Below are 15,843 nucleotides of genomic sequence, written 5' to 3' on the forward strand. Positions count from 1 at the left end.
AGAAAAACAGAGCGCAGATAAAATTTTCCACGAAACGTTGGACATGTCTTATGCCGTTAAAATTACTGAACCTGCTCGAACGAGCTGAATAGCTTTTTTCGCAGCTGTACGACAAGTTGCACATCGTTGCACGCCATTTGTCGCGATTAGCTGCCGCCGACTAATGCGGAGAATTTCGTACAAGTCGTTGACTCGCTGCTAATTAAGAAGGCAAAGTTGCCGAGTAAGACGTCCGAATTATCTCCCTTTCTTTTTTCCCTTTGTTTATCCAAACGAAACTGACAGTATCAAAAATGAACGTTTTGGCGGCGAATAAAAAAGCTGAAACTGCGTTCCTACTAACGCGATTCTTGTCGTGATAACAAAACGCAATTACTATGCACGCCGATTTATTTAATTTTGCTTCTCGTTGGAATTTCTGAGAGAAATTTTTAGTGATAGTGAAAGTAGCGCAGGATGACAGCTAAAACAACTTAAGGCAACTTCGACGAGTTAAAAAAAGGGCAGAAGTTTATTCTACGTCGAAGATAATACCGAGCTTAAGCGGGCTTTATCGCGATATCGTTTCACGTCAAAATATTTTTCTCAATAACGTCAAAGTCTTACGTTCGTTTTTAAAATCCTACAATTTCGATTTTCTTAACGTCTCGGAAGATCGCAGAGGAGAAAAAGCGCAACAAGAATATTTTCATTGACCTTTCCGCTTTGTGACCACCTTGTAATTAAACGGAAAGATTTTAATACTCCATTTATTCCATTCCTAGGATCCCTGAATTCCATTCATAGGAAATTCGAAATGGAACACGAAAAAATATATAAAATATATAAAGTAGCGTTTTCTACAGCAATTGGTTGGCAAGGCAATTTTCAACCGAGATTCTACCTTTTTACATTCTCCAAATAAGGATCCGCGGTTTAATTAGAATTTATTGGGAAGAATATGCAGAAACACGATGCAAGGACGAGATACAAGTTACGAAAGGATTTGCGAGTAACTTACGAGTAGCTTAGCAGCTACGATCTGTGAAATTTCAACTTAGTAAATCTTCTACACGAGGAATAGCGAGAGACAGGAATTTTGCGGAATTGGTCTTGTCGAATTTGGATTCGGCTTGGATTATTCGATAGAAAGAGTGACGATCTGTCGTGTGTAGCGGAAAAGCGTGTGAAGCTTTTCACAGAATCGTCGCAAAGGGAAACGATTATCGCGTGAATCGCTTCTCCGAGATATCGAAAGCTGCATCAGACCTGTTTCGAAGAAAAAGAATTTAACATACCGTGTCCCCTATCGATCCGGAGCTTTCACGGGCATTTATCCGCCAACAAGAGAAAGCTTTCGCTTTCGATATTTCTATCGGGCGCGGTGTGCGTTGTCCTGGAAAACGGCCACGAGTTTAAAGCGTCGTTGAAAGGCGTATTCGCAAGAATTGTAAAGATCAGATCGCAAGCCGAAGGCAACGGGAATCCGATGCTGACAAATGATGTTCACCGTAATATCGTAACACGACGTATTGTACGGGATATCGACGACGTTGTGTTCGCTACCGATGTCTTCCACTTAGCTGTAATTAAATAAAAGCGAGGATGATCTGAAAGATCAACGACGACAGTCAGTGGCTCGTTCTTCAACGTTACAAGTTCTTGCGATTATCGTTCATTTTCAAAAAACGAGATGCATTGAACAGTCGTCGCGTACGTTTTCTCTGCGTTTATGAGAAATTCGAAAACGAGTACACAGAGTGTACGAAATAATGCAGAAGCGTATAAAATATTCAAAACAGATATGAGCAAATTTTCTACTTACAAGACAAGTTTCGAAAGATTATGAAACTTCCGAGACGCGTACAGGACATTCTTTCGCTGTCCAAAGTTGCTCTAAGGGGATGAAATTCACCTCCGAGAATCGGCCTACTTTCCGATTTTCCGTTATAGCTTTCAAGCCACAAGTATACATAGAAAGAAACTTTTCGGACGAGAGTTACATCTTTCGATGAGCGCCTATCGTTCGATAAAAGTATCCGTCAATGTTACAGCAATAGCGGGAAATTGTCAGAGGTAGATTTCACTCTCCGAGGGTGAATTGTGGCAGAAAATAAAAATTGCGCCATACGCATCCACGTATTGTCTGCGTGCAATTTCAAAGTTCCACAATTTGTTGAATTTACGCGTTGACGTGTGCCTGCTTAATGAAGCGCGCTTTTATTTATTTTCGTTGGAATATGTATATCGTGGTCGTTTTATACGTTCAAGAGAAATCTGAAATCATGCAGAAATGGATACAACGTGCTCATAACGTGTAAAAACGTATCGGATGTCGTATACGTAAACGTATACAATATCTAAAGTAGAGTACCTGTTGCTTGTAACAACAGCAGGTTGTCTCCTAATCGTCTTTGTTTTACAAACATATCTTTTACGACAACGCATCTTTATACAAACACGAAAATTCAGTCAAACAATGCGATCTTCATCTTAATAGGACAAAATGGATCGTACGTAATTCGATAAAATAATAGAAAACAGAAAAATGTTGCGCGTCTATGATTTCCTTATAGAACGAAAGAAACTTTTGCCACGATCTAATATAATATTTAACAAATAACGGCAACTTCCGGTTCAAGTGTCTCTCTTAATTATTTTCGTGGAAATATGAGCGCGCAATAAATATTCACAGTCTAGTTAGACACAGTACTGTGAGAAGAAAGTAATAGAATTTTTATCACTATAAATAATAGATGCATATCCTTTATCACTGGTGGCATCCTAAATCATGCTAGTGGCTTTTGTCGTGTGACACAGCCTGGATATTTCTCTTCGGTTATTATCTGTTAGTCTGTATGTCCGGAGCAAGCTACATATATAAATGTACGTACATATATACATACATACATACATACATACATAGTATATAGCAACGACAGGAAAAAGACTCGCAGCGATTAATTTTCGTTTGCCACGAGTCTATGAATCATTGGCGTTAGTCTGCTTGTTCGACTGCATTTTCCGTGGTAGTTCGATGTGATTAGGATAGCTCGTTACATGGTCGAAACATTGTTGAAACTGCTATATGACCATGATATTACACAATGAGTGTGTAAAGATGAGAGAAAAGAGAGCGCGATAGGGAGAAATTTTGGATCTTTGTTTTGGTCTCAAAATGGATCTTTGTTGAAACGACCTTTTTCGTTTAAATAATATGTAAGTTTTTTATTTATTTAAAGATAGCTACGCATCTTTCCATTTACGTAAATCGATCTCTTCCATCTTCGTGAGTTAGATCTGTCGAAAGTTTTTTCGCTTTCTCGAGTTGGCAAGTTGGAAAAAAAAAGAATCCCTGACATCGCGACGCGAAAGAATGATCGATTTGCCATAGAATGGTCATGTACAGTGAACGGCAATACTATCGCAACATCCTTCGCAATTGAATAATTTCTTCGTAAGGTCAGATCAAACGACTTGAGTTTTTGCGATGAACAAGGTAGAGGTTTATTTTTCAAGCTTTCTTTATCTGGGTTTAGAGCAACGGAAATTGGAACATCTTTCGAAGATTCGCACACGTACAGAACGTTAAAAAAATAATTTATTCCGAAATCTTTCAACTTTCGATTCGCCTTTCATCTCTTCGATTCGCCATCTGAACAAATATTTTGAAAAATTCAAATCAATTTATATGCTCGTCCTTGCTTCTTTCATAACACGGATTACTATCATTTTGAATGAACATGTGTGTAAATTTCGAGCTATCGCGGGGAGACGCGGTCGTTAGAATACGCGTCAACGAGAGTCGTAAATTCCCGTTACGATTAGAATAATCGACACCACGAATAGTTCGATCCCCGTATTTCGGTTAGGATAGTCGGGGTGGTTGATGCGGTATAACACTGAGAGTCACAGAATTATAATAATGTATATTTCCAACAATTAGTCTACACGATTGAGAAGAGATAAACAATTAACAACTTTATCGCACGCAGATAATGTAGATGTATACAATATAGAGCAAGGCTCTTACAATTGAACTTAGTCTCTTGGTGGACGTAGCACGATATGATACTTAATAGAATAAGCGAATGTTTGGCAATGTCGCGGATCGACTTGAATTGGTGTTCTGTTCAGAGTTAGACGTTAGGCGTTAGAATTTTGACTAATTGGTCGCTCTTGCGTTGAGATGGAAGAAAGTTCAGTGTGGGTGTGCCCTTTTGCATGACGAACGCGGATTCGTTGTTCACACTTTTCGTTAAGAAAAGTGAGGGTAATGATCCGCGATGTCGATTGGTTATGCCCTACGCTGATGCTTGAAGGGATGGGTAGAAGGCCTCCTACCATCGTGGTTGATAGGAGACCTTATTCATGGAAAAACCTGATTGATTTATTAGCTAGCTATTCGATTCTTCCCGATGGGTGCGTGTTCGCTTTCTCCGTATTTTTTCAGCGCGCCTGATAAACCCAAGAACCTCTCTAAAAACCAGATGTGCTTCGACAAATATTTTTTGGCTTAAGAAATTCTTCAGGACAAAGGGGTTGACTGAAGACGCCTGTTGATACAATACAGTGACAGCGAAAGAATATATTGGGTCCTTAGGTTTATTGAGGGTCGGAGTGACGTTACGCAGGCCGCTGGCTGTCCGGTCGCGAGGGCTGGCATGCAGATGTTTAGGCGACGTAACAATGTGCTTTTTTCGTGATTCGAATTAAAAGAATTAAACAAATCGGAACGTTGTTTTCCTTGTTGTAGCAATTGTACCTTGTGTAACATTTTTATTGCGCTCGTAATTCACGATACTTAGTCTGCAACATACCGAAACTCTTCTCATACTTGTATCGCATTAGGGGCAAATGTTACATGGTTGCAGAACCGTACAAGCAATATGCTGGAGACAAAGTGGGGTGGGATTTTATGTACCAAGTTAATGCTACATTCCGTTCTCGTTTTTGCCGGTGTGGAGACGCGGATAGCGTTTATTATGCTCGCATTTAGGTATTCCGTGGCTGCTTCGATTTCATCATTGGTTTTTAGTGAGGATGAGGCTGAAGTTGTGTGGGTAAAGACTTCTCTGAAGAGCTGCCAGTTGGTGTGTTGGTTATGAATGGAGCCATTAGGTGTATTCTCGATGATAGTTGAACTGACTGTTACTATCACGGGGGAATGATCAGAGGAGAGATCAGCCGAGGAATTGATTTGGACGTGTCTTGACGAGATATTTTTAGTTATGAAGAAATCAAGGAGATCGGGTATTTTGTTTGTGTCGGTGGGCCAGTGTGTGGGTTCGTATGTGGTAAGGTAGTTGAGGTTGTTGGTTATTATGCTGTTGAGGAGGTTTTTGCCTCTTACTGTAACCAGTCTGCTACCCCATTGGGTGTGTTTAGCGTTGTAGTCTCCTCCGGCTATGTATCTGTTGCCCAGGGTGTCCAGGAAGTGGTCAAAGTCTTCTTTGGCGATGGAGTGTCTGGGAGGGCAGTATACAGCTGAAGTGGTGATTGTACCATGACAGTCTTCTATTGCTACGTTTGTTGCTTGGAGGTAGTCTTTCTGGAATGGTTGAAGTTCGTAGTGCTTGATGTTTGATTTGATTATGATTTCGGTGCCGCCGTGGGCCTTTCCGCTGGGGTGTTGGGTGTGGTAGAAGTTGTAGACGTGTATTTTGAGGTAGTTTTTGTCGGTGAAGTGGGTTTCGCATATGAGCATCACATCGATTTGCTGTTGTTTTAAGAATAGTTCTAGTTCAGATTTGTGCTGAGCTAGACCGTTGGCGTTCCACAGAGCTATTCGCATTGGTTTTATTTTGCTTCTGTGCGTATGAATTTGTCCATGAAGAGTGTGAGTAGTGATAGCAAGTTGTTAATTTGCTCAGTTTGCTTCTCGATAAGTTTTTCGAGTCTGGTAAAGTTGTCTGTGCTTTGTGGGGTGGGAATTCTATTTTCTGTGTATACACTGTGTGTTTTCGAGTTGTTTACGTTTCCTTGCGTTGCCTGCGCATAGGATACTGTTGGTGTGGTGAGTTTTTGGGGTTTAGGTTCTTGTATGGTTATGTCCTTGGGTCTCAGTTTTGGATACTTTATATTATGTAGTGTTTTGTAGGCTGAGCATCCTTTGTAGTTCGCAGGATGCTCTCCTTGACAGTGGATACACTTGGCGGGGGTTTCCGGGGATTTAGTGCATTGGTCAGTGCGGTGATTACCTGCACATTTTACGCACCGGAAGTTGTGATTGCAGTATTTCTGCGTGTGGCCGTACCTTTGGCACCTTTTGCATTGTATTATTTCTTTCTTTACAAGAGGTGGCTCGAACTTAACTATGGAGTTCATCAGCCGATTGATGTTGTAGATTTCTTTGTTGTTTGTTTTTTGTTTTAAGTCTATAAAAAATAAGGATAGTGGGTTTTTTGTGATTCTATGCCTAATGTTACTGATGTTAGTTACTTCGTGGCCGTGATTTGACAGTTCGCATTTTAGTTCGTCTAGATCGACTGAGTGATGGATATTGCGTAGCACCACTCGAAATGGTCTTTCTTGTTTGAGCTGGTATGTGTGGAATTTGGCGTTTAACGTTTTTAATAGCTTGGTTAACTTTCTATAGGCGTCTGGGTGGGACGGCAGTATTTTCACTTGGTTGTTGTTAATCTTTAGCTTGTAGTCTTCTTTGCTGATGTCTTTTTCGATAGTTTTAATCATTGACTGTATGTCGATTACGTCGTTAATGAATATCGGTGGGGGAGGGGGAATTCTTTGAGTATGGAGATTATTTACCTCTTCGGTTGTAATCATGGAGTCTTTCGTGGACTCCAGAATTGAGAATCTATTGTAGGTAGTCACTTGGCTGGCTGATGGTTTGGTTTGAATCTTGTTTACATTTGTCTTGGTCGGTTCGAGCTTTCGTTTTTTCGTATGGTGGTCATTTACCAGGATAGTTGCGTTGCCCTCTTGCCACGGGGGAGGAAACATGGCGGTGTTATAATTTTGCTCCGGGGAGCCTGTTGGAAATGATAGAGCCATCATCGAGCTAGTTAGTTCAGTGTGAAAGAACTAGTCGAGAGGCTGTTAACCCCTGGCTAGGTTAGTTGGATTTGCTTTCGTCAGCTGGGCGTCACGTGGAGTTTTGTGAACTTCACAGGGCACTGGACACACGTCTGCACGTCTCGGCACTCAGCAGCAACTGGATGGTACTTGCTATTTTGTGGACTTTGCCGGGCACGTCTGCACGCCTCGGCGCTCACGAACGAACTACGTTTCAAGTAACTTGAAAATAGTTGCTTGATTCAGGTAACTTGAGCAATCTGAATCATCATAAAAACTTGGAAGGATATTTCAAGCAAAATTACAGATTCACATTGGTAAAATAATAGGTTCACATTGACAAAATGGTTTCGAATTGCTTGAATTCAAATCGTTTGACGAAGCAACATGACTAATCTGAATAGTTTAATTGTCATCTTTATCCAAGACTCGCATAGTCAATCGAGCCATTCGGAAATCACATTGACCAACTCCAAAATTGAAAAGTAGAGAAAAGTAATTACAAGTATCGCAAGTGGTGAGACAATATGCGATAAAAATGAAAAGATGAGCGTGGCATTAAGCTCTAAGGAACTAGAGGTTTTGTGAGAATCAATCGTGTACTTGGACGATGAAATTGCGAAATTGTGAGATTGTCCAAAGATGAAGTTGGTCAATTTGACTTTCGCCAGGCTCGATCGTCACTACGACAATTCTCGCGTATCGAAACTATCTTGATGTTTGTGTGGACAGGTGAGACGAATGAGCGATCGTGGCGGAGAAGGATCGGGACATTCGGTCGTTACGATGGAAACAGAGTTACCGACTTTGTTTGGCCGTCGCGAATCAGTCGCCTGTTTTCCTTTTGGAGGCGTGACGAGGATATTACCAAATCGTCGAGACCCAGCGTCCAGAATGTCCGCACCACCGAGCGGTAGAAGAAATACGCACTATCTTCGGTTGGACATTATGGACGACATCGCATACCTAAGAGCGAGGGAGGTAAGGATCTTTCGTTTATTCTTTTTCACTTTCTACCGTAATAGATCAGCCACAGATAGTCCACTTCGACGAATAGTTTCTTTCGATCGACGAGGAAACCGTCGAAAAGAAAGATTTAGGATATTGCAGCCGTTCGCCGATCAGGAGCGCCATTTACGCCGAAGGAGATCCGTTCTCTTAGAACGTTCATAGAGTCGCCTGTCTACCGTATTGGGTCTGCCTCCCTGCTATTCCTTTGTCTATATGCTGTCGATGGCTTCAGCGCTTGAGAAAGCTAAAAAGACCAGATGTGGAGTTTTCCTAGAAGTGGTGAACACTTCAACAAAAATAAACGAAAGATCCTTACCTCCCTCGCTCTTAGGTATGCGATGTCGTCCATAATGTCCAACCGAAGATAGTGCGTATTTCTTCTACCGCTCGGTGGTGCGGACATTCTGGACGCTGGGTCTCGACGATTTGGTAATATCCTCGTCACGCCTCCAAAAGGAAAACAGGCGACTGATTCGCGACGGCCAAACAAAGTCGGTAACTCTGTTTCCATCGTAACGACCGAATGTCCCGATCCTTCTCCGCCACGATCGCTCATTCGTCTCACCTGTCCACACAAACATCAAGATAGTTTCGATACGCGAGAATTGTCGTAGTGACGATCGAGCCTGGCGAAAGTCAAATTGACCAACTTCATCTTTGGACAATCTCACAATTTCGCAATTTCATCGTCCAAGTACACGATTGATTCTCACAAAACCTCTAGTTCCTTAGAGCTTAATGCCACGCTCATCTTTTCATTTTTATCGCATATTGTCTCACCACTTGCGATACTTGTAATTACTTTTCTCTACTTTTCAATTTTGGAGTTGGTCAATGTGATTTCCGAATGGCTCGATTGACTATGCGAGTCTTGGATAAAGATGACAATTAAACTATTCAGATTAGTCATGTTGCTTCGTCAAACGATTTGAATTCAAGCAATTCGAAACCATTTTGTCAATGTGAACCTATTATTTTACCAATGTGAATCTGTAATTTTGCTTGAAATATCCTTCCAAGTTTTTATGATGATTCAGATTGCTCAAGTTACCTGAATCAAGCAACTATTTTCAAGTTACTTGAAACTATTTTGTTAACGTGTACAGTTGCTTGAATCAAGCAACTATTTTCAAGTAAGTTAAAATCATTTTGCCAATGTGAACCTGTAATTTTGCCTGAAATATCCTTCCAAGTTTTTATGACGATTCAGATTGGTCAAGTTACCTCAATCAAGCAACTATTTTCAAGTAACTTGAAACTATTTTATTAATGTGTGCAGTTGAGTGGAGCAAGTATTTTCAAATAACTTGAAGCTATTTTGTTAACGCGTACAGTTGCTTGAATCAAGCAACTATTTTCAAGTAAGTTGGAACTATTTTGTTAACGCGTACAGTTTTTTTTTAATTTATTTATTAAAATTCACAATTTGTCCAATTTGGACATTTGGTGGAATTTTTTAACGGTTAAATTAGCATGTTGGTGGCTACCCCCAGCGGGGTACCATCCTCGTGTTTGTTAGGTTATGTCCTTTATAAGGTCTGCTGGGTGCTTCCTTTTTAGTCTTCTGTCCATGTTTATGGTTTTGTATGTTTCCGCAGCTAGCCGGTTTGGGTGTGTTGCTATTCTTGATTTGTATTTCTCGGAGTATCTGCTAATTTCTTCCTTGACCGTTGGCATTCCCAGGTCCCTCCGTATATCTTCGTTTCTGACGTACCAAGGTCCGTTTACTATTGTTCTGAGGATTTTAGCCTGTATTACCTCTATTTTGTTTATATGGCTCATTGCTGCCGTCCCCCATAATGGTATTCCTTACGTCCAAATTGGTTTTATGATCGTTTTATATATTTTTAATTTATTTTCTATGTTTAGTTTGGATTTTCGGCTTGTTAGCCAATGCATTTGTCTCCTTGTTTTCTGTATTTTTTCTACTATTGATTTGATGTGTAGTTTCCATGTGAGTTGTGTATCTAAGTGGAGTCCTAGGTATTTGACATGCTTTGTTTGCGTTATATGCGTGCCGTTCAATAGGATGTTTGGTGGTATCTTTTTTCGTAGCGTGAATGTAATATGGTTGCATTTATTGGGGTTCGCTTTTATTTGTTTTTCTTGTAGCCAATTTTCTATTTTTATGATATGTTCTTGTAGTATTTTGACTGCCGTTTCTGGGTTAGTATGCCTGACTAGTATAGCTGTGTCATCCGCGAATGTCAATACTGTGCTGTTGGTAGTTGTTGGTATGTTCGCCGTGTATAATGTGTATAGTATTGGGCCTAGGACGCTTCCTTGTGGTACCCCGGCCTTGATGTCTTTAACTTGAGAATGTGTGTCCTTGATTTTTATTACGAAGGTTCTGCTGCTTAGGTAGGATTTTATTAATTGGTTTATTTGCTCCGGGAATTGTTTCCTAATTGTTTGTAGTAGACTTTCATGGTTAATTTTATCGAATGCTTTCCCTATGTCTATAAAGAGGGCTGTGCAGTATTCCTTGTTTTCTAGTGCTACTATTATTTCGTTTATAAGCCTGTACATTTGCTCTATCGTGGAGTGTTTGTTTCCGAAACCAAAGTTCCCAGTTGTGTCCTCCAGATTTCAGTAGATTTGTTTGGTACCTCGTTTTTGCTGTTTTTCCTAGGTACTTTCTCAAACCTTTGACTTTTTCCTCATCGCTTTTTATTTTGTATTTTTTGCATTCCTCTTCATACACTGATATCCAGTTTGTAGCTTTCTCAGTTCCTTCAAATCCAAACCCAAACAAATAAATTCACTGGAGGCGCTCACATCAGAAAATGAAATAGCAGGAACATCGGATGGGAAGGAAGAAAAACACTAAAATGCCCGGAGAAGTACGAACCATTGATAAAACTGCGAGTTAAAGTCAACGATCAAAAAGAGATTAAAGGTGTCTACGGGAGCGAATGCAAGTTTTATCGATCAAAAGATCATTGATCAGATAAAAGAAGACAAGAGCATGTTCAAAACCATCAATGGGGAAGACTTCACGAGTAGCCGGGCAAGACTAAAAATGAGGATAAACAAGATAGAGAAAGAGATAGATGTGTATATAGTACGCAATAATAACTTCACATATGATCTCATCTTAGGGCTGGACGCCATAAGGGAATTCAAACTAAGACAAGACGAGAATTTGAGGGTTAGCCAAAAAGTAGACGACAAAGAGGAAGTAATATTTAATAGAAAAGAAGAAAGAAGAAATAACCAGAGAAGAAAGGTAAACGTTACCGAACACAAGGAGACGGGTAAGCCTATGGACAACCTAGAACACCTAAATAACCTACAAAAAATAGAGGTAAGCCAACTTATAGAGAGATGTATTTGCTAAACACAATGTGGGAACCAGGAAATCACAAGAAGCTTCTATTAAGCTAATCGAAAATAAATACATATCAAAGAAACCATACAGATGTAGCATTCCAGATCAGAGAGAAATAGAACTCCAGATTACGAAACTACTAGAACACGATCTCATAGAGGAATCAAGTTCACCATTTGCAGCACCAGTGACACTAGCCTTTAAAAAAGAGTCGAATCGTAGAGATAGACTATGTATTGATTTCAGAGAGATAAACAAAATTGTAGTTCCGGAACCACAACCATTCCCAAGAATTGAAGATATCATAGTCAAAGCGGGAAATTGCCATTTCTTCTCAACGTTTGACATTAATTCGGCGTTCTGGTCAAAGAGGCGATTCAGTACTGGCAGCATTGGTTAATCGGTAGATACTTCACTGTCCTTTCAGACCATAAACCGTTGGAATCAATGAGAATCAAAGCAAGAACCGATGAAACTTTAGGAGACCTGATGCACTACTTATCGCAGTACGACTTCAAAATCATCTACTCACCAGGAAAACACAACATAGAGGCAGTCGCGCTATCCAGGAACCCCGTCTTAGAAAGTTTTGAGAACGAAGAAGAGGTTTTGAAAGTAGCGAATATTATAAAAAAACAAGACATAATCCGAGATCAGAAAGAAAACAGAGAAGATATTAAAAATACGAAAGACCTTATAAAAAAATCAGAGATTTTTTTTAAAAATATTAAAGGACGCCAACGTATATTCGTCTCACAAGAGTTTAGTTTAGGCGAGCATATCATAAAGACGGTGCATGATTTCTTTGGCCATGTTGGAAGGAATCACATATTGAAAAAAATCCGACCCTTTTATTATTTCAAAAATATGGACCGAATTGTCGACAAATTCTGCAAACAATGCGAAACCTGCATTAGGAATAAAAGCAGAACGAGAAGACCGATCGGGCTTATGTGGAGACTAGGACCAGCGAGGAAACCGTTTGAAATAATGTCATTCGATACGGTCCGAGGTTTTTCCAACAACAACTCACCAAAGAAGTATATGCATATACTCATAAATCACTTTTCAAGGGCTGTTTTTATGTCCACATCGAAAACACAACGCGCGGAAGATATCATAAAACTTATAAACTCGACAGGAGAAACTGACTCCATAAAAATTATCCTTGCAGACCGATACCCAGCGATGACATCCAAGGAAATTCAAGAGTACGCGAGAGAGAAAAACATTAAATTAATTTTCACCTCGACAGACTGTCCATCCTCCAATGGACTAAACGAGAGGGTAAATCAAACATTAGTAAACAGAATCAGATGCAAGATCAATTCGAAAAAAAAAAGAAACTGGACAAAGATCGCAGAAAAAAGCGTAGAAGAATACAATCACACCAGACACAGTGTAACGGGATTTGCCCCAAATCACTTACTGTATGGGAAAATGATCGAAATCATCCCTAAGGGAATAACAGAGAAGAAGATAAACTTAAAAAGAGACAGAGAAGAAGCATTTAAAAACTCAGCAAGAAATTTCGAAATCAACAAACAAAAATATGACAAAAAAAGACGAGAACACGAGTTTAAAATTGGTGATACGGTCTTCACCCACAACAGAAACAGAATGAATAGAAATAAGCTGGAAGAAATTAGGAAAGGACCTTTCAAAATTTTGAGAAAGATTTCAAACTCTATATATGAAGTGGATAACGGTAACCGGAGATCTGAAGGGAATTTCTTCAAACTGGCCCGGAAAAACGACCGAACAGAAAGGAAGTCGATCGAAGAGCTTCCGTTCCAACAGCTTCGACGTGTCGACATTGCACGGAGCTAAAAGTAAGCTTAGCGGATCCTCGAAAGCCGCTATTTCGACCTTTATGGCACCGTCGAATTGGTTCACGAAGAGACACCAATCGATGTCGAAGAAGCCGGAAGATTTAGTAACGGCCAGTTTAAGTCTCAAGTTCGATAAATCGAAGGTAGTGAAGGCGGTGAAGGAAACGTTGGGTAAAAAGTCCCCTAATAGCGAGGTCAAACACAAAGTCGTATGGGACAACACTAGTGGAACCAAAGTGGACGCTCAGGTAAGTTGTATTTCTCGTTACGATATCGTTTCTTGTTTAAGAGCCATCGTAGGTGAAAGGGGGAATGAAAAAGAAAATCGTAAATCGTAAAATCTCTTCCAGAGAATGCACTTTATCGTAAAAATTAATAAAGTCAACAACAACGTGAAATTAAATAATTGTTGTTTGATATTCTGTATTATCGATATAGGTGAAACGTGGAGAAGATAATTTGCAATCATTGCGGACAATATCGCAGTGACATTATTATCAATCGGTAATATTAAAGATAAAATTCATATGGGATGAAAACAGAGCGTCAAAAGTGGTTATTTTCCGATCTTCTTGCGAAGGGAAAAATGTTTAAGAACGGCTCTCAGCAAGGAATAAAAAATGTTATTACAGTTCCATTTTCGTGTTCGTTTTTTTTCTACATGATCCATGTGAAATAATTCTTCAGATGCTCTGCTGGTAAATGAATCGACGTTTGTAATAGAGGAAATATGAAGTACAGCGAGATCGTTGTTGACTATTGTTCTACACCGATATCGACAAAATAATTCTTCAACAACTCTATTGATAAATCAATTGTAGTTTGAAATCAAACGAATCTGAAGTACCATCAGTTTGTTGCTACGAGAACAATAGTCACCAACGATCTCGCAGTAATTCGGATTCGTTCGATTTTAAACTTCAATTGTTTTACCGACAGAATCTCTGAATAATTATTTTGCTGGTAAATTCTGTTGGTATATCGATTAGAGTTTGGAATCGAGCAAGTATGAAGTACAAGATGGCTATTGTTCTCCAGTAGCAACAGTCTGATAGTATTTCAGATTCGCTTGATTTCAAACTTAGTTCCTTTGGTTTAATTACTTATTTATCAGCTGGATCAAAATTTAAAGAAAATGAAGATCAAGTGTGGCGCGTAAGTTTGACCTCTGCTTAATTTTTTCATCTCTACACTCATCTTTTTCAACTTCCATGTCACATTTCGTATAAATGCTAATAATTCTTTGTTTTTTTTTTGATAAATTCTCTTAAACGTCGCACAAGAATTTTTCGTTCGCGAGGAGGTGCGAAAATGGCCACTTTTTGACTTAGGTCAAAATTTGCAAATTTGGGGTTAGCCCCAACTTAACCACACTTTTAATCCAACATGAATTTTATTTTAATATTACTGACCTCTGATGGTGGATCTGCGATACTGTACTTAATGATTGTAAACTATCTTATCGACTTCTCATCTATATTAATAATATAGAAATGTTAAATATTATTTTGAATATTAGGAATATTAAATAACAGTTAAATACTTAAATATATGTTATTTGATTTGTTTTAGAACGAAGCTCATTCTCTGGAGTGAAACCTTTAGTTTCTCTTTCTTACGCGATAAAGGAGAGGTGCAAGGATTTAAATATTTATAACATTATGACCTTTATTCTTTAAGCATGAAAATATTTTAAATACAAGCATATAAATATTACATATAAATATTTCTATTTACATATACATCAAGTAAATTTACATGTACATTTTCATCTTGGTAAAAAGAACGTGTAAATTATCGTATTTACTATTACGTATTTTAACGCGAAATCTCGTTTCATAAAAATTTTCATTCAAATACGTAAATACATAATATTCATAAATTTATAAGAACAATTTTGTCCGTAGGTATTTGGTAGCGCAATTGAGAAGATGTTAACGGCGGAAAAGGGAAACGATACGGGGGCTTCCGGGTCGAGCGGAAAGCCCTCGGTATCTCCGAACAAACCAATGTCAGGCAAAGTGACAAATTGGTTTTCAAATACCAAGAATCAAAATCGGAATCAGACGGAATCCAGCGAACCGTCTCTCTGTTCTTCCCTAAAGGACCTATTCAAGAAGTAATGGGGAAGAACAAATGCTAATAAATGTTAAGTGTCTCTAGTTTAATTAACACTTCTTTATCTTTATCTTTATTAACACTTATTTATTTAAGAATTTATTCAGAGATTAACACGACCTAATAGATGACTGACAATCTGGTGTAATTCAAATTAACGAGCTATACTTTCCTTGTATTTTCTTATTGCTATACCTCTACAATATTCTTTTATCGTATCTGTCGATTTTAATCTCACACAAATATCTAATAAATGTGTATACAGTAGTTGACGAAAATATTAGATAGAAGATTTTTGCGAATATATATTATGTGTGTTAGTGTTTTTCTTCACTTCACTTCAATGTAACGAGACGTGTCTATCATGATTACACCGGTAAAAATTGAGACTAATTTGGAAATATATATATGAAAGCTAGAAGATGCTTATTGCAGACGTACACATAGCAAAAAACTAATGTACAATGTAAAGAGTATTTTTAAACATATGATTGATTAGGGGCAAAAATGCTCCTACTAAAAATATTGTGACTTATT

At 38.8% G+C, this 15,843-nt stretch overlaps 2 protein-coding genes across 3 annotated transcripts in view; one reads left to right on the plus strand and one right to left on the minus strand.

The window, feature by feature from the left end:
- Nucleotides 1-15,843, minus strand: part of LOC126927581 (A disintegrin and metalloproteinase with thrombospondin motifs 3-like) — a 239,304-nt gene that overhangs the window by 91,752 nt on the left and 131,709 nt on the right. The gene's annotated exons all lie outside the window — the stretch shown is intronic.
- LOC126927578 (uncharacterized) lies at nucleotides 12,134-15,392 on the plus strand. 2 transcript variants are annotated; one of them, XM_050743638.1, is made up of 2 exons: nucleotides 12,134-13,436; nucleotides 15,096-15,392. In XM_050743638.1, the coding sequence occupies exons 1-2, from the start codon at nucleotides 13,050-13,052 to the stop codon at nucleotides 15,309-15,311; spliced, it is 603 nt and encodes a 200-aa protein (XP_050599595.1). In that variant the 5' UTR covers nucleotides 12,134-13,049; the 3' UTR covers nucleotides 15,312-15,392. The 2 variants fall into 2 exon arrangements, with proteins under 2 accessions (XP_050599595.1, XP_050599596.1); XM_050743639.1 differs by lacking the exon at nucleotides 15,096-15,392 and adding an exon at nucleotides 14,761-14,912.

The sequence above is a fragment of the Bombus affinis genome, unplaced genomic scaffold (genome assembly GCF_024516045.1).
Source record: "Bombus affinis isolate iyBomAffi1 unplaced genomic scaffold, iyBomAffi1.2 ctg00000160.1, whole genome shotgun sequence".
Lineage (NCBI taxonomy): Eukaryota > Metazoa > Arthropoda > Insecta > Hymenoptera > Apidae > Bombus > Bombus affinis.